This window comes from Bombina bombina, chromosome 6, assembly GCF_027579735.1.
Source record: "Bombina bombina isolate aBomBom1 chromosome 6, aBomBom1.pri, whole genome shotgun sequence".
In the NCBI taxonomy this organism is placed as follows: domain Eukaryota; kingdom Metazoa; phylum Chordata; class Amphibia; order Anura; family Bombinatoridae; genus Bombina; species Bombina bombina.
Window position 1 is genome coordinate 316,813,037 of NC_069504.1, and position 18,690 is coordinate 316,831,726.

Genomic DNA, 18,690 nt, shown 5'->3' on the forward strand with positions numbered 1-18,690 from the left:
GACTTTGCATGTGCTGCTCCTGTCCTCTGGAACTCTCTACCCAGCTCCATTAGACTGTCTCCAACCTTGTATAGCTTCAGAAGATCCTTGAAAACCCACCTATTCAGAGAGGCTTACCATCTCTCCTCCATCCCGCATCCGAACCAAGCTAATACATGTACATGAACTGCCTGACTCAATGCTGCAAATACAACCGTTGTAACAAGCTACCCCAACCTTATGTCTCTGCACCCTAAACCTATAGACTGTGAGCTCTCCGGAGCAGGGCCCTCTTCCTCCTGTGCTAGATTTGTTTAGTCTTGTTATGTTTTGTATTGTATCACAAATCTTTGTCATTGTATACCCCTATCATTGTACCCATCGCTACGGAATTTGGTGGCGCTATACAAATAAATGATAATAATAATAATAATAATAACAAATGGGTGCTCATTTGATCAGCATTATAGCGAGTTAAAAATATGGTAAAGGGGGGTAATATTTAGTTTTCCTAGTAACAGAAGGGGTGAGGTATTTTTGCACACCTCATGTTAACAAATTCTCTGTCCATAGGCATTAGTATTAGGTAAGCTATGTATTTTAGCAAGATCTCGAGGAGGGAGCCACAGGTTCACGATTTTCTAAAAATTGTATTATCTGTAGAGCAATACAGCGGTCTTTTCAGGTGTGAACGTGTTGTTAATAATGGGCTAGGCCCTGTGAGCACAAGTTACTATATTTTTTAGATATTTAGTGTCCCTTTAAGATATTTCTGGGTATTCTTGGACCAGTTCCTAAAAAAATGGACAATCCCATTAAAAAGAGGACATCTGAGCATCCTATTTTACACACTAATGGCCCACTTATACCCTGCAAAGGATCACTTGTACACATTTGTAAACAAACCTGGACTACCCAGACTATGCCCTCAGTTGCCCAGGCACCAACATCTGCACACTCAGAAAAAAAAGGAAATGTTGGGAGTTAAACGTTGATAGCCATTATACTAATTAACATAAATACAATTGCTATTTATAAAATGCTATCAAACTTTGTTTAGATTCTCCAGTGCCTATTGTAATTATGTTTTCTTAAAGTGCAATAATGGAGGCTATACAGTACATTTAGACAACCTTTATGCAACCATAAATAAATAACATAACTTTTTAACAAAGTATAGACTTTGTTGCATTAAATTATTATTTAGTTTATAATGTAATTTTAATAAACTTTCTAATTTATTTATGTTATTAAATTTACTTTGATTTCTATGTATCATTGGCTGAAGAGTAAATCTAGGTTGGCTTACAGGGGCAAAGTGATGTGCACGTGTCTTAGAACTCTATTGCAGCTTGTTTTGCAACATTGTTTGTAGAAATCTTATACACGGTTTCAAACACTGATGCCATAGAGTATGGTCCTGAGCCCTTTTGAGTCTACCTGGATTTACACTTCAACCAAGGATACCAAGCAAACAAAACAAATTTAACAATAGAAGTAAATTGGAAACTTGTTTAAAATTGCATATTCTATCTTAATTTTTGACTGAGTGGAGCGGTAGTTTGCGCTCAAGCGTTAAATTTGCTAGAAGTAAGTTTTTTGCATGCATAAAGATGAACTTGGAATATTGCAACCACATTAAATTATTCCCCCAGGGACTTTAATGGAGAGCAAAAAGTGGGCGAAAAAAACTAAAATCAGATTGCATTTTCTCAAGTTCGCTAACTTGACATCAATACATAATTTATTCTTAATTGTAATAGGACACAAAGAGGATCAAGGTACAACCTTGCAAATTAGCTCTACTGATATTTCAATCTTGAAAATCAAAGAGTAGACACAGAATGGGATAAAATAATTAAAATATATAAAGGCGACTATTGTCTCGCCTCCAAAAAAAACTCTGTGAATCAAACTTCATAAGCAAAAAGCTAAGGAAACAGAAACTGCCTCTTGGCTCTTACGTTAAGCAGAAAAAGAAACAAACAAGTTAGGAGGCTGACAAAAATCCTCAGTAAAAAATGGAATAAGAGCAGCACGGCAGTAATACTTAAACAGAATACATTTATTTCACATGTACAACACACATGCAAGAAAAGGACAAAACGTCTGACATGTTTCGTGCCCTCTAGTGGCGCTTTATCATAGACTAAGGATACTACTCTGAAGTCTACCTTATATAACCACACAGGTAATTACAGATTAACACCTGGCACTTATATAAAAAAACAGTTAAAAACAAATGTACTTCATTTTATTATACAAGTTCTCAATATTGAGCCTGAGGTCAGAAAATAAAGAAAAAGAAATAATGATAAAATATCAGCAAATAAAAGCACTATTTAAACATAAATTCATAACATCACCTAATTTCATATATTTATATAGATCATAATACATAATTTATGATGTATAATGTTATTATGTTTACATGTTTCATACATTATGCTGAATAGACCATTTCCCAATAAGAAAATTTCTAAATATTAAGAAATGAATGTAGAACAATCAAAAAGAGCACCAGAGTTTATGAGCAAGAAATTTATGAGCAGGAAATTTAAAGTGACAGTACCAGAGAGCAAGTGTCACAGATAAATACATAAAGTTCCACAAATGGAATGTATTCAATCTCTACAGTGCTTCAAACCTATATATCCAAAAGAAAATATAAACACAAATGTAAATTCATCAATACATTTTATTCGGCTGAGTTAAGATTAATGACACACATGTGTCCCTGTTCCATAGCTATATTCAACCACTCAAGACCCTACTTAATAGTGTTTTGCTCAGAATATAAAGCTTTAGCGGTACTCAAATTAAAAATATTATAATGTACTATAAATCCTAAATTTCCAATGACAAATATTACAAATAGTTAACTTATTAAACAAAATAGCTAATATCCCACTCAAGGTTCAAACCCATTGGGGTTCTGGATTTAAGTTTATATATCCAGAATAGCTCTTTCCTATCCAGTATTTTGTACCTGTTACCACCTCTAGTGGGTATTTTGGCCACATCAATAATTCTCACGGTAAAGTCACCCTTATTGGTGAAATGAAAAAGATTAAAATGTCTAGCCACAGCAGAATCCTTATTGTAATTTTTTACATCATTCACATGCTCCCTAATCCTTGTATTGACCTCCCTTTTTTTATTACAATATTTGCATTCCAGCATGTAAACTGCAAATGTGGTCTTACAATTCGCATAAAACAAGATCTCATAAGTTTCATTATACACTGAAGATCTAAACATGTTAGTGACTTCCATCATGTCACAAGTTAAACATGTTCTCATGCCACATATAAAATTGCCTTCCTGGTTAACCAGTTAGCACCCCTAGGTCTTAGAGTATCAGTTACACAACTAGGGGCCAATTTTCAGGCCAAGGTAACAGATTTCTTGGATACAAACCTGCATCCTTCAATATATTTCTGCAAAACATTATCATTTGCCAAAATAGGTTGGTGCTTTTTTAAGATCTTAACTATTTGAGGGAATTGTGCTGTGTATTCAGTTGTAAACACTATTTTACCCTCAAAGGTATTGACAGGTTTTTTAATTCCACTATTGGCAAACGTCATTATGCCAACTTCTCTTCTGGTATCTTGTAATCTTCTCCTATCATAACCTCTAGCTGATAATCTCTCAATCAATTCATCAGATAGTTGTTGATATATAGCATCTATTTTGGTGTTACGTCGTAACCTAATAAACTGTCCCCTTGGAATGGCATGAACTAGCATGCAATATAGTGTTGCCAGCAGTTGGTTTTCTGAATGTTCTGGACACTATTTGCTTATTTTCCACATCCCCCTCCAATGTCACATCAAAGAAGTCAGTGCTAGTACAGCTATATCCCCCAACGAAAGTTAGACACATATTGTCATTCAAAAAACCAAGAAAATGGTCAAAAGATGCCTTATTAAGAGGTTCATCAATGATTATAATCAAATCATCGATGAATCTTCTATAGAAGATTATATTCTTGGTGTTCTCAGTGTAGTCAATATTATATAGAAATCTCAACTCCCAAAATCCAACATACAAATTTGCGAACCATGGGGCAAATTTCGCCCCCATGGCCGTTCCACAGTATTGTAGGTAATAGTTATCATTGAACATCAAAAAATTATGAGTTAATACAAACTCTAATATAGAACAAATAAACATTTTTACCTCAGATTTGTATGATGTAAATTTGTCTAGAAAAAATCTTATTGCCCTCAGATCTAATGTATGAGGTATACAAGTATAGAGCGAAGCAATATCTACAACCGCCCAAGAGTATGTACTTTTCCATTCAACATTTTTCAGGCATTCTAAGAGATGAGCTGAGTATCTCAAATAACTATACAAATTTTTTACCAAAGGCTGAAGGACTGAGTCTAACCACTCAGATAGTGGTTCAAGCAAGGACCCAATGCCCGAGACTATGGGCCTACCTGGAGGCCGCTCAGGGTTCTTATGGACTTTGGGTAAGTAGTGGAACAATGGTGTAACTGGAAATTCGGGAACTAAATAAGAGATATCCTCCTCTCTAAAAACACCTAAGTGAATACCATCATCCAAAAGCATTAATAACTGTCTCTTAAAACTGACTGTAGGATTACCATTGAGTAATGTATACGTTGATGTATCACTCAGCTGGCGTAGAGCCTCTCCAAAGTAATCTTCTTTATTAAGAATAACAATATTTCCTCCCTTATCTGTGTTTCTAATTACTATTTCATGATTACTCTGGAGAGACTCCAAAGCCAACCTTTCACACATTTTCAAATTTTGTTTGACTGGTTTCTTGGACACAGCTAACTCAAGTAGTTCTTTCTCAACACACTTCTGAAAGATATTTAATGCATTGCCCCTAAACTGTACCGGATAGAAATCTGAGCCTATTTTCCTTGGACCTGGAGGTTGCAATCGCTCAACAGTAGTGTCACAGCCCTCTTGTAAATCAATCAAGGTCCCCAATGTGCAGGCATCCTTAAATGATACTTCACTTTGACTCACACTATTATCTTTTGTAGTCAAATCAAAACAATCATAATTTACATTAGTATTAGGGGTAGATTGCAATTCAAAAAATCTTTTCAGAGTGAGTTTTCTAACGAATCTATTGACATCAATTAGAGTGTTATATGGAGAGAAATCTCTTGTTGGGGCAAAACCCAAACCTCTGCTCAATAGATTCGTTTGATCCTCAGTCAGAGTATGTTTTGAAAAATGTATCACATTTAGTCTAGAAAGTCCCAAATATTTCATATTCCTTTCTTTTTTCTTCTTGTTCTTTGATCTTCTGACCCTCCTAAAGGGACCTTTTCCTTCTTGTCTTTTTTCTGGGACGCCTCCTTTTTTGCTTCTTTTTTAGAATCTTTGGGGCGGACCGCCAATTCTTCCACGTCATTTTCATCTGTACTGACCTGCAAGGAACGAGAAGACAGAGAGGATACAGAAGAGACAGAAGATGGGGAAGAAGATAGAGAAGAAGAAGTAGCTGACTCTCGATCAGAGGTATCAACATCAGTAGACGTGAAAACAACTTTCTTCTTATTCTTATTTTTCAGAATTGGTTTTAGTCCTTTATCTTTCTCATCCTCTTTCTTTTTTCCACCCTTTGTTCTGCCACGATTGGGATTATTTTTCCATGCTTTCTTTTGGAATGTAGGCCACTGACAGACTTTGTAAGTTTCATAGTCCATCCTGTCCCTGTGAAACTTCTCCCCTTTTCTCTCTGCTAGTATGGAATCCAATTTGTCAACATGTACTTTCATCAATTTCTTATGTTCCAGGAATTTTTCATGTAATTCAAATTTCATTAATTCTTTTTCTATTTCTTCCATTTTCTCTTTAATATCAATTCTTTTTAACTGCTTACATCGGATCAGAATTTTCAACAATTTCATTGAACACTCAGAGCATCATTCCATTCCAAAACAATATCTTGATTATCAATCTCAAAAGTGGGGAATTTGTTAATCCTTAACCCTCTTGGAACTCTATCATGTTCAACATATTGCTCAAATGCTTCAATGTCCCATGTGAGCCTCAAATCAGCAATTAGCAATTTCTCCAAAGCCTTAAACTGAGACTCCATGCCTGGACTAAATCCCTCAGAGCGTTCAGAGGAAAAGACCTGTTTAAACAGCTCTCTCCTGGCCTCAGCATCATACAGAGAACTTGACAATATAGTATTATCCAAATCCATTTTCTTGCAATTTATCACAAAAATTAGTGACAATATACTGCCTTAATAAATTAACAATGCCCAAATGCAAAAAATCGAAAAGTTACTTGAGAACAAGCCCAAAAATGCCTCTTGAATATATACAGTGACTCCCCTTATAGAGACTCCATATAGTTCCACAGTGATCTGTTATACACTTAGCAATATTAGCAACAGTTCCACTTTAAGACCTGAGCGTATTTATGACACTCACCAATAAATAACATGGAGGATCAAGACATTAATTATGTATTATGATCTATATAAATATATGAAATTAGGTGATGTTATGAATTCATGTTTAAATAGTGCTTTTATTTGCTGATATTTTATCATTATTTCTTTTTCTTTATTTTCTGACCTCAGGCTCAATATTGAGAACTTGTATAATAACATGAAGTACATTTGTTTTTAACTGTTTTTTTATATAAGTGCCAGGTGTTAATCTGTAATTACCTGTGTGGTTATATAAGGTAGACTTCAGAGTACTATCCTTAGTCTATGATGAAGCGCCACTAGAGGGTGCGAAACATGTCAGACGTTTTGTCCTTTTCTTGCATGTATGTTGTACATGTGAAATAAATGTATTCTGTTTAAGTATTACTGCTGTGCTGCTCTTATTCCATTTTTTATATACCTATTAGCAGTTGGTTTCTGCTTTTGAGCATTGCACCTTTGCCCTCATGCTCTGCCCTTATGCTTCCATTCGTGGCGTCTGACGTCACTATCGTGAGCCCAGGAGGCGCTCGGTAAGGAGTTTGGAGCGGCTAACTGACACAGTTTAAAAATCCTCAGTAGCCTTTCCATAAAAAATAAACATCCTGACCACATCCATATTATGCAATAATCTATCAAAAAAGTTTGTATTAGGACACAAGGAATGAACAACCTTTTCCTGGATAAATTCTCTGAAAAACCACTTTAGGTAGGAAATCAGACATAAGATCGAAAAACTGCTTTGTCCTGATAAAACACCAGACACTAATGATCGCAGGAGAGAGCTGAAATTGCAAAACTCTCCTAGTCAAAGAAAATGTTAACAAAAAGCAAAACCTTCTGAGAAGGAAGCTGAATATCCAAAAACTGCAAAGGTTCTAAAGGAAAGATACTGAAACCTCATAGAACCTCATAGAACCAGATACTAACTCCCCCATAAGTAACAGGGTACTTAACAGACTGTAACAGTATGCTCAAAATGAAATAGGCTGGTATAGTTGTGGCTATGAGCAGCCCTGACCGTGTGACTGCTAAAATGCATGAGGGCTAAGAGAAGAAGCAGGTACTTTCCTAGTAGCTGCCCGCTCCTCTGATCTAACCCTGATCTCAACCAGAAGATCCACTAGATTCCCATGCAGAACATCTCAATCTTCACCTTCTCCTAGACTAGGCAAAGACAATACTGGAGGGGAAGAGGAAGTAGGAGGGATAGGTGTATTTGCCTCCCTTGATGGCCAGGAGATGAACAAGTAAGGGTTTTTGTGGACTATCACCACCTTAGAAAAAAATATTAATATTTCACAGTCCAATGTTCTTCACATAGATGAATATGTTCTATTTATTCATAAATACATATATCTGATGAACATTAGGATGTGAAATATTTACATTAAAAACATAGTTAAACACTTTATTAAATATGAATATGGCATACACATGCTTTTACATGTTTTCAGCTACCTAACTGCTAAGGGCTCCAATGCACTTATTTATATGTCTATATATGTTTTCATATGTATTTGTGTGTTTATATGTATGTATATATGTCTCTAAATACATAAATGCAGATATAGATACATATGTACACACATTTTAACATATATATATATATATATATATATATATATATATATATATATATATTTATTTTTTTTATTTTTTTAAACATAGTCAGAATGAATGCAGTGCTCACCGGATTTTCAAAAGGTTAAAACATCACCTTTATTATAACAGTTTAAAATCCATATCCCAAACAAATATGCCAAATATCATACCGCATTTATTATTTGTTTGCCTATTAAAAATGGTGCTGCATTCATTCTGACCATGTTTTCATGTGTATTTTTACATGAATGCATAGCACCCCGGTAGATGTCGATTGATGGAGTGAGTGCACGTGACTCGGATTTTATATATATATATATATATATATATAAATATAAATATATAGATAGATAGATAGAAACATATTTAGATATGTGTATGGATGTATCTCTATGTTAAAGCTGTTTGCTATACTTTTTTTCCTAACACCTAAGACCTCATATCTTTGAGCCCTTATAACTTTGTATTGCATTTTGTTAAATAATTTTTAATAGATAGTGTTATGAATGTAACTGTACTATTAAATGTATTTTTAATGTGTTATGTACAACATTTTAGTCGAGTGTAGCAGTTAACCAGAGTTCTGAAGTTGCGCTATCCCGGCGGGCTAAACCACATACCCGTGATAAACCACTTGTCGCTCATGCGCAACAGTTAGCGTGCCACTTGGAATCTAGCATTTTAGGAGGACATTAAAGAGACAAAATATTAAGGCATTTTATTATTGCACTGCTTCTGGCAAATAGCTGTTTAAACTCTACAAAAGGATTAAACACATCATTAAAGTCAGCTCCAGAGCAACAATGCACCACTGAGAGCTAGCCAGGGCCGCCATCAGGGGGTGACATGGGTGACTCCTGTCAGGGGAGTCATTTTGGCAGCCACCAGTGGGTACTACAGCAGAGTGCTAATTGAGCATGGGAATTGTTATTACAAGGAGTAAAGTATTAGCATTTGAGAGGATTTCTGAGTGTGCACTAAACCACTATGCACATAAACATTGTCTGTTCCTTTTTAGGACATTTTGGCCGTACTACTGATTGATTATTCACATCTTTCTACAGATTTTGAGACTAACAAGACCTTTCTGGAAGTCACCAATCCACCATTTAACCTTTAAATTATTGTTTAGGCAGTTCGGGGCCCTTCCTTTCAGCCACTGCATGTCGTTGTCATCATTTAGTTGGCATCTTCCTTTGCAAAAATATAATCAGAACTCCATATTTTGTTTTCTAAATCTCATTTTTTCACAAAACTGTAGTTTACCTCATTACTTGTCAGGTCAATGTAAACAAGTGCTGAGTGTCTGTGTCTGAGTGTGTTTCTTTGCGTGTCTGCTAGAGTGTCTATATGTGAATCCTTATGTGTGAGTGTGTGTTTGTGTGTATGTTACTATCTTTACAACAATTCCAATTTAAATAGACACTTAAGAATAAAGTGCATATACGTTTTAGTCACTCGGTCAAAAATTGCACATGTCAAAGGGGGGGGCCCTGATCAATGGTTAAGTCAGGGGCCCCAAAATTTCTAGTGGCGGCCCTGGAGCTAGCTGAGCAGATCTGGTGAGTAGATGACAAGAGGCATATGTGTGAAGCCACCATTCTTCAGCTAGTACCCAGTAATGCATTACTGAAGCTGAGGATATGTACATATGATTTTCAACAAAGGATTGTAAGAGATCAAAGCTAAATTGACAACAGAAGCAAATGTGTCTTAAAATTGCATGGTCTATCTGAATTTTGACTTTGATGTCCCAGACTTTGTGGAAAAAATGTGCTTTGCCCCACGCTCCCTAGAGAGGCAAAAAAAGCAAAATCTGTTTTCTAAGTTTTAAAAATGCTGCAAATTACCTAATCCAGTTGTTTTATTTACAACATTTGCAGAATTTGCTTTTTGGCCTTTCTGCGGACCGTGGGACAAACCCAATTTTACATAAAAGTAAAAAAAAATTCATTTGACAGTGCAGCTGTAACATGCATTTGATGGAAATCTCCATAATAAGCCTGATTTTTTAAATTGTCTTAAAGGGACAGTCTGGTCAAAATTAAACTTTCATGATTCAGATAGGGCATGCAATTTTAAATAACTTTTCAATTCACTATTATCAAATTTGCTTTGTTCTCTTGGTATTCTTAGTTTAAAGCTAAACCTAGGTAGTCTCATATGCTAATTTCTAAGCCCTTGAAAGCCGCCTCTTATCTCAATGCATTTTACAGTTTTTCACAGCTAGAGGGCATTAGTTTATGTGTGCCATATAGATAACATTGTGCTCACGCCTATGGCGTTACTTATGAGAGGGCTCTGATTGGCTAAATTGCAAGTCTGTCAAAAGAACTGAAATACAGGGGCAGTCTGCAGAGGCTTAGATACAAGGTAATTACAGAGGTAAAAAGTATATTAATATAACTGTGGTGGTTATGCAAAACTGGGGAATGGGTAATAAAAGGATTTATCTATCTTTTTAAACAATAAACATTCTAGAGTAGACTGCTCCTTTAATTTAGAATTGCAATAATACATTTGTATGGCATTTGATTTGGCAGTCTGAACAATAAACTAGGCCAGAAGTCACCAGCCCAGAGCGAATGACTGACTTCGCAATTCTAAAAATCAGCTCAGTCTTTGTAGCTATAGTTTGTTTAAGGACTGCTCCATTATAAACTTGAGTTTTATGCTTATAAAGTGGAATAATATTAAGTAAACTGAATGATATTTGGTATGTGTCTACTACAAAACTAAAACTGTTTGAATAGTTGTGACTGAAGTGGTTCTGATATAGGTCTAGATAACTGTATGGTGTTTTTCTGAGAATAGAATCTTGCATATTTCTTTAGTTTGGCAAATACTACAAAAATGAATAAACAGAATTATTAATTTTTTTTGCTTTTTCTTTTTTAAATTTGAGGTCATTACACATGAGTTTTTACATTATTTTGTAATTCAAGTAGCTTCACTAACTCAAAACAGAGACGATTCTAATGAAATAGGAAAATGCAATAAAAAATAAGTTTAATATGAAGTTAAATTGAGTTTAAAATGAGATCAATGAAGGTAAATTAAAATAGAGTGGGACGGAGGCACACTTATAATACAATGCTCTTTTAAGGAAGAGATTCAAAGATCTATAATGATAATAATGATAATAAAGGGACATGAAACACAATTTTTTTTTCTTTCATGATTCAGATAGAGCATACAATTTTAAACAACTTTCCAAGTTATTTCTATTATATAATTTGTTTCATTCTCTTTGTATTCTTTGTTGAAAAGTATACCTAGGAAGGCTCAGAAGCTGATAATTGTTAGCTGCATATATATGCGCCTTGCCATTGGCTTTCAGCTAGCTCCAAGTAGTTCATTACTGTTCATTACCTTCAATAAACAATATCAAGAGAATAAAGCAAATTAGATAATAGAAGTAAATTTGAAAGTTGTTTACAATTGCATGATCTGTCTGAATCATGAAATACATTTTTGGGGTTTCACTTTCCTTTAAGTTAAATGGGCTTCAGAGTTGAATTCTTAAGGTGCAACCAGGACTCTTTATCCTATCAAATGTAAACACATCTCAATGAATGCAATATCATGAAGATATAGAAAATCTCAGCAGAAGAAACAACTTGAGTATCAGAGAGTAGCCAGAAACTGTGGACTCAATTAATTTAGGTAACTATCAGCAAACCCTTCCTATTAGATGCACATCCCACACACCACCTTTGAAAGGTTAACCAAGCCTTTGCCTCCAAAATTATTAAATTAACCCATTATAAGGATTAGGAGACATTTGGATTAAATACAAATAGCATATTTTTTTATACTAGGATAAAACTTTTTTTATTTTTGTTCACCAAATGAATAATCCAAAACAAATATATATGTTTCTATATAAACAAACTATAAATGTACATATATTTGGCAAGGTGTATGATATTATTTATGATTACAGTCAGAAACCCACATTTAAACATTAACCTTCAATATGTACATTTGATTCTGTGGATGGGGAAATGTGGAGCACTAGTGAAACTATGTAACTACAACATACTATTTTATAATAGTCATAAATTAGGGTGACATTCAATCCCTGTGAAACAGCTTCACAATATGTCTATTTCATATACAAATATATATATATATGTGGGGGGGAGGTTACACTTTCATTCCAATACCTAATATTATTATGTGCTAAAGCAATCTTGAATGTTTGCCAACAAATTTCAAATTTATTATATGAAATGTAACATCTGAATATTCAAATATTAATATTCAAATGCTCATTCTCATAAACATCAATGTAAGTCTATAGCAACCAGGATTCAAATATAAAATATTAATCTAATTCCTGTTCTATAAATCGTTTAAAAAGGATACAAAGGAGAATCTCTATAATTTTTATGTCAAAAACATGCATTCAGCTATACGTAGACCACAGTATCCTGAAGCTTATCCTTGGAAACTCCCCCAGTAAATGCCAAGGATATGCTTGAATATAATATAGACCAAAAGTAGTTTCTATACATATGATTTGAAGAACAGATACATTTTAGTTTCACCAATCATATCCTTATTTATTTCCTCATGTCAGATAAGATATATCCAGAAGAGATTGAAAAATTGTTTCATTATAAACATTTTCTTAACATCATTTAATTATTGGCTGTAATGATATTGATATAATATGACAGAGGCATGCTCCTAATCAATGGCTCCCAATGACAGATTTTTTTTATTGATTTTTTTATTCAATAGAAAAGAGAGAAGATTTTTTAAAGATTTTTTTTTTTAACATTTTACAATAGATTTTGAGTTGAGCACTAACATTTGCACCTGAGCGATAAGGGGTATTTTTTTCTACATTGACTTCTATGGGGGAAATCGAGAACGTGCACTCAATATTCAAACTAGATTTTTGCGCTTGTCAGGTTACCGCTAGAGCAAAAACAGCTTACTTTCAACTCATAATACAAGCGCAACCCGACAAGAGCAAAAATCTTACTTCTAGTGTAATTAACGCTCATGCAGGAGTGTTAATTTGCTCTTCAGTCATAATCTGGCCATCTATATTATAATCTCAGAGTTTTGTGTCCCTATCAAACCCAATGTGATAGTCTGCTCTGTTTGGATAGCTATTTTGAGTTGCACTATTTTAGATCTGATATTAAAGGAACATGAAACCCAAATAGTTTTTCTTTCATGATTCAGATAGAGAATACAATTTTAAACAACTTTCTAATTTACTCCTATTATCTCATTTGTTTCATTCTCTTGGTATCATTTGTTGAAGGAGCAGCAATGCACTAATGGTTTCTAACTGAACACATGGGTGAGCCAATCACAATCGATATATATATGCAGCCACCAATCAACAGCTAGAACCTAGGTTCTCTGCTTCTCCTGTGCCTTGATAAACCTTTCAGCAAAGGATAACAAGAGAAGGAAGTAAATTAAATAATAGAAGTAAATTGGAAAGTTGTTTTAAATTGTATTCTCTATCTGAATCATGAAAGAAAATGTTTGGGTTTCATGTCCCTTTAAGAAGTATATCCCTTCTTAAAATCATGCAGTGATCAGAGGCTATAGAAATGTTCAAGAAATATTCAAGAAAATTGATTATTTTTTTACAATGGTACTCTGTAAAGATTTCCAAAACTTACTTTATCTTTAAGATGCTTATCTGGCATGCAAAATTATAAGCACTACAAATCAGATAATTGGGAAACCAGAGAGAGGCTCTGATACATTTGAAATACCATTAAAAAGTCAGAGATTTTAGGGTACTCTGTTCTGAGCAAAATTAAAAGATAATAGCTTTTAATCACTGCTAGGAGTCTAATAAGGGAACTGACATCCAAGCCCTTTAATTACACTCAATTTATTCCGCTCAAACACTGAAGTACATTCTTATTCACAGCAACTGAACTTTCTTGCTTAGGGAAATCCACTTCCAATTCACTTTGCTATCCACATACTATGCTTTAAATACCATTCAATACTTTGAACACAGCTGAAAAAAAAACACATATTCACTTCCTGATCCTCTACAACTAAGCTGAGCTCTACTCTACATTATACAGTAGTTTTTTTTTAATTAACATTATCACATAAATCAGAACTAAAATGATAATCTTATTTTGGGCTAGATTACAAGTGGCGGGCTAACTGCTGCGCACAAGCAAAAAGGGGTTTATTGCATCTCTTTGTGCACATCAGAAGCAGTGTTCATATTACAGGTTGAAAGTAAACGCGCGCAGGGGTAGCACTACTTCAAAGCTCTAATTAACTGTTATTCTTGACTAAAAAACATCAAGTAAATATACACTCATAATAACAATATCTAATTAAAATATTTTTAAAAACTTGCAATAAAAAGTTATAAGGACTCAAAGTCAAAATATTCGAAGATTGGCTTTTTTGCACATGTCGGGTAAGTACTTGTGAGAAAACATTTTACTTTCAACTTGTAATATGCATGTTACCCTACATACGCAAAAAGCCTCCATCTAGGTAGGGCATGTAATTTTAAACAACTTTCTAATTTACTTTTATCATCAAATTTACTTTATTCTCTTGGTATTCTTAGTTGAAAGCTAAACCTAGATAGGCTCATATGCTAATTTCTAAGCCCTTGAAGGCCGCCTTTTATCTGAATGCATTTGACAGTTTTTCACAGCTAGAGGGCGTTAGTTCATGTGTTTCATATAAATAACATTGTGCTCATGCACGTGGAGTTATTTAAGAGTCAGTACTAATTGCCTGAAATGCAAATCTGTCAAAAGATCTGAGATAAGGAGGCAGTTTGCAGAAGCTTAGATACAAAGTAATTACAGAGGTAAAAAGTATATTTCTATAACAGTGTTGGTTATGCAAAACTGGGGAATGGTAAATAAAGGGACTATCTATCTTTTTAAACAATAAAATTGTTGGTGTTTACTATACCTTTAAATCAATTTAATTAAAGTTTTCACTTTTCATTACCTTTCTATTCTCAGATATTTATCAATCATCAGGAATAATAGTGTGTTACAGCGTATTCTATATAATTTACATTCACAAAAAATACCAGTTTTATAGCTAGTATTTAAATGTAACCATATACAGTAAATGTGCAATATTTTAATTCACTCCAAAGTCCGAGCAATTGGAAATGTTATCACTTATCTTGCCTACCATCTCATCTACCTCCACCACTGGGATGGTAATTTCTTCTTCTGGCTATGTTTTTACAGCTTTTTTTATAGCTTATTTAAGTACAGATTCCACAGGCAAATTCAGCTATTTCAATTGATTATTTAAATGTAAAGGCGCTATTTGTAAGCAATTTAATACAACCATGTAAAATGGATCATTGGGAACAAATTTAAGGGGATATATATTTCCTTTTCTATGTTGTATACTTATGTTGTATACTTAAGTCATAGATAATTATATCTTTGAAAGTAATAAGGGCCCAATTCTCTAAAGCTCTATGCTCTAGAGAAATTTTCTAAGTTGTCACTTTAATACTGCAAAGTCTGTCAAATAATTTTAGAAAGGTACATTTTAGCTTAAGAACTATTTATGAAAGAGAGACTAACAGATTACAATATAATGCTGACAAATAAAGATTTTATTTAATTCCTCTCTATTCTGGTTGGTTTTTGATAACCAGGCCCTAGATCTTTCTTTTAGTTAGGATAAATAAATAAGGAACAGTGTGCATTAAATATCATATACAGCACAGAAACCACTCAACCTTGAAGTTACCAAACACTGCAGAGCTAATGAGAGTGTGCTCATGAATAATGAAATCTTTACAGTCCTGGCAATGATATGCAAAGAAAAAAGTGTTTACAAAAGGATAAATTAATTATATAGACATTCAGATCAGTTAAAACATACAAATTTAAAAGGATGAAAACTAACCCCAGCAACAGATGCATCACAGGTTAATGCTCAACAGTTAGCAGCTGAGAAAGGTAAGACTCATTAGGAAATATTTGATGCTTACCTTTATTTCATAAGTAGTTCCTGGGTTCAAGCTTGTCAAAAGAACCTCTAAGTTTTCTGGTGGGGCTGTTTCTTGGTTATACGTTGACTGCATCCAAGGACACATTTCTCTGTAATTAACAATGTAGGCTAAAATCTTCCCATTTGGATTTCGTGGTATACTCCAAGAAAGGAGAATTCCTGCAGAGCCAACTCTTTCTCCAGCTAAAGATACTGGTGGTCCTGGAACTAAAAATAACAAAATATACATTTACTTACACTCTAACACAGAGGAATTAAAACTTACATTTGCAAAAATGTACACAGAAAAATACAGAACAAATGCCAACATGTGCTTTTAAGCCTGTAAGACAAATGGACTGTTAACATCATTCTTTTCTCCCCAGCACAGTGTTACAAAAGATGATTAAATACTTTAAGAAGCCCGAGAAACATTCTTTAAAAAGAATTTAAAACATGCAGTGTTCTAAAGCTATGCAGAAAAGTTTCAGTTTGGTGCCAAGATGTTTCTGGTAATTGTAATATCCAAAAGTTGTTTTCTTTTTTAATTTGATGATTATTTAGCATATGCTAGGTTCTGTCAGTAAGCTCATTGCACCTGTCACTAGTTTACCGATACGGGGGTTGTCTCTGTAGACAATAGCACAAATGGGATATATGTGAATAAAGCTTTTATGTATAGATATTGCATATTCCAATTTCACTGATTTACAGAGAATTACATATAAAAATGTAGGAGTCGACTTTATTGTTTTTGGATTTGACAGCAAATCTAGTAATAAGGAGATTTTGATGACCTTAACACATTATTTAATATAAATAGATGTTATTCAAAGAGGTATAGAGTAAATACAAATCTATAAATCTCGTTGCAATATGATTATTCTGTGTATCCTTCTCAGCTACTCCTGTTCACACTTCACAAATCACACAGTAATAGGTTGCATTTTCCGGTTAAAGCACAGAAATTATTAAAATTAAGCACTATCTATTTTATCTACCTATCGATCTATCTCACTGGTAGAATTATCCTTGCAACTTGCCATATTTAATGGCAATTGCTTGAAACAAATAATATACTCATGAAAGGAAAGCAAGTAATAAAATAATAATTTATTACTTAAATACCTAGCCCTTGATTTTACAGAACAATATTTTACAATCTTCCTCTGGTCTGTAAAGTACAGAATATACCACATAATGAATATGGTAGGATTTATAATTGATTACTAATGAGATGTCACATTATATGATGAAATATAAGTAAATGTGCTTAATTCACTAATTGTACTACCTTGAGATATTTTGTTATCATTATGATGTTTACCTCTGGATTTAACAGTTGTTTAAAAAATTAACAAGTTAAAAGTCAGAATTCCCATTTCTAATGCATTATGTATTTGTCAAATTGAAATATTATTTTGAAAAGCCAAGTGAATTATATGAGGTTCTCTAAAACCGATGAGTGTGTGAATACAAAGTGAGAGAGATGCTCTAACAAAAACAATATTTTTAAATAATAAAAGAAAACTCACTGGTTTCATTAGTAACTACTGACTTGCTGACAGGTGAACTGAAGGCTGAAGAAGACACTGAAGAAACCATTACACTGTATGCTGTACCAGGAGCCGAGCTGGAAACATCTGCCTGAAATGTCAAATACACATTCATTCAATGAAATATTAAGTGTAACTCACAGGAAAGCACCACTCAATGCTACGTTTTCAAGAGAATTGCCTTTTTAAAACAGGCATTACAGGCTCCTAGAGACGCAATGTGCTCCTGTCTTGCAATTCCACTGTGATAAATAACAAGGCAGAAAAATCTTTTACATACAACAAAGAATATTTTCAAGTTGAAAAATGTTACTTTATCCAAAAAAGAGCAGAAAAGTTTCACTTGGCATTCAGACACAACTTCATTTTCCTTCCTGTAGAACTTTATCCTCATTCCTTATTTAAAAAAAAAATAATGAAACAGCATGATCTGGATATTTTAGCACAAAACATCCTACCTGTATATCAGCAGTTCCACACAGAAGCAGAAGAAAAACAACAGGAAAGGTAATCATTATTTTACTGTTCAGAACGTGGATTTGTTGCTAGGTCTTTTTGATGGCTTTACAGGAAAATGTTGCCTGCATTAATGATTTAAGGCTAGGTCTGCCTGCACAGTACACAATTAATGAGTTTGTATTACTCAATAACACTCCCCTTCCTTTGTTAAACTATTCATGAACTCCTGGGTGACTGGCTGGAGGTTCATGATAGACTTAAAAAAGCATCATAATTGTTGTTAAGGTAACAAAGTCCTCATGTTGAAATTTGCAAGTTTAGCTTAGGTCATTTTGTATGCATTCTGTGTTAAAAGATAGAGAAGGGAACTTCATGGTTGGTGAGCTCTGCAAAGAATGTTCCCATGAGATCAGAGTATAAACAAAAGTTGCCCATCCACGTACTATAATGAAAAACATACCTGATACTCCCCACCTCCAAGATCTCTGACAGTAACAAAGCCATGACGAGGAAAAAGATCCACTTGATATCTTTCCACCCAGCCGAGCGGTTGCTTCCAGTACACTGAAAAAGACTGTGATGAAATATTGAAGGTTCTAAGTCCCACAGGCTGTTCAGGATCTGTAGAAAAGACAAAAATATTACAATATTACAAATTCA

The 18,690-nt window shown here is 34.0% G+C and overlaps 1 protein-coding gene across 1 annotated transcript in view; it reads right to left on the minus strand.

Moving 5' to 3' along the window:
- The window catches only part of PTPRQ (protein tyrosine phosphatase receptor type Q), a 538,955-nt gene extending 520,791 nt beyond the window's left edge, over window positions 1–18,164 (minus strand). The window contains 3 exon segments of the mRNA XM_053719240.1: window positions 16,017–16,243; window positions 17,551–17,662; window positions 18,030–18,164. Of these exon segments, the coding sequence (XP_053575215.1) occupies window positions 16,017–16,243; window positions 17,551–17,662; window positions 18,030–18,086 (396 nt within the window). The 5' untranslated portion in view covers window positions 18,087–18,164.
- Window positions 18,165–18,690: the final 526 nt, after the last annotated feature.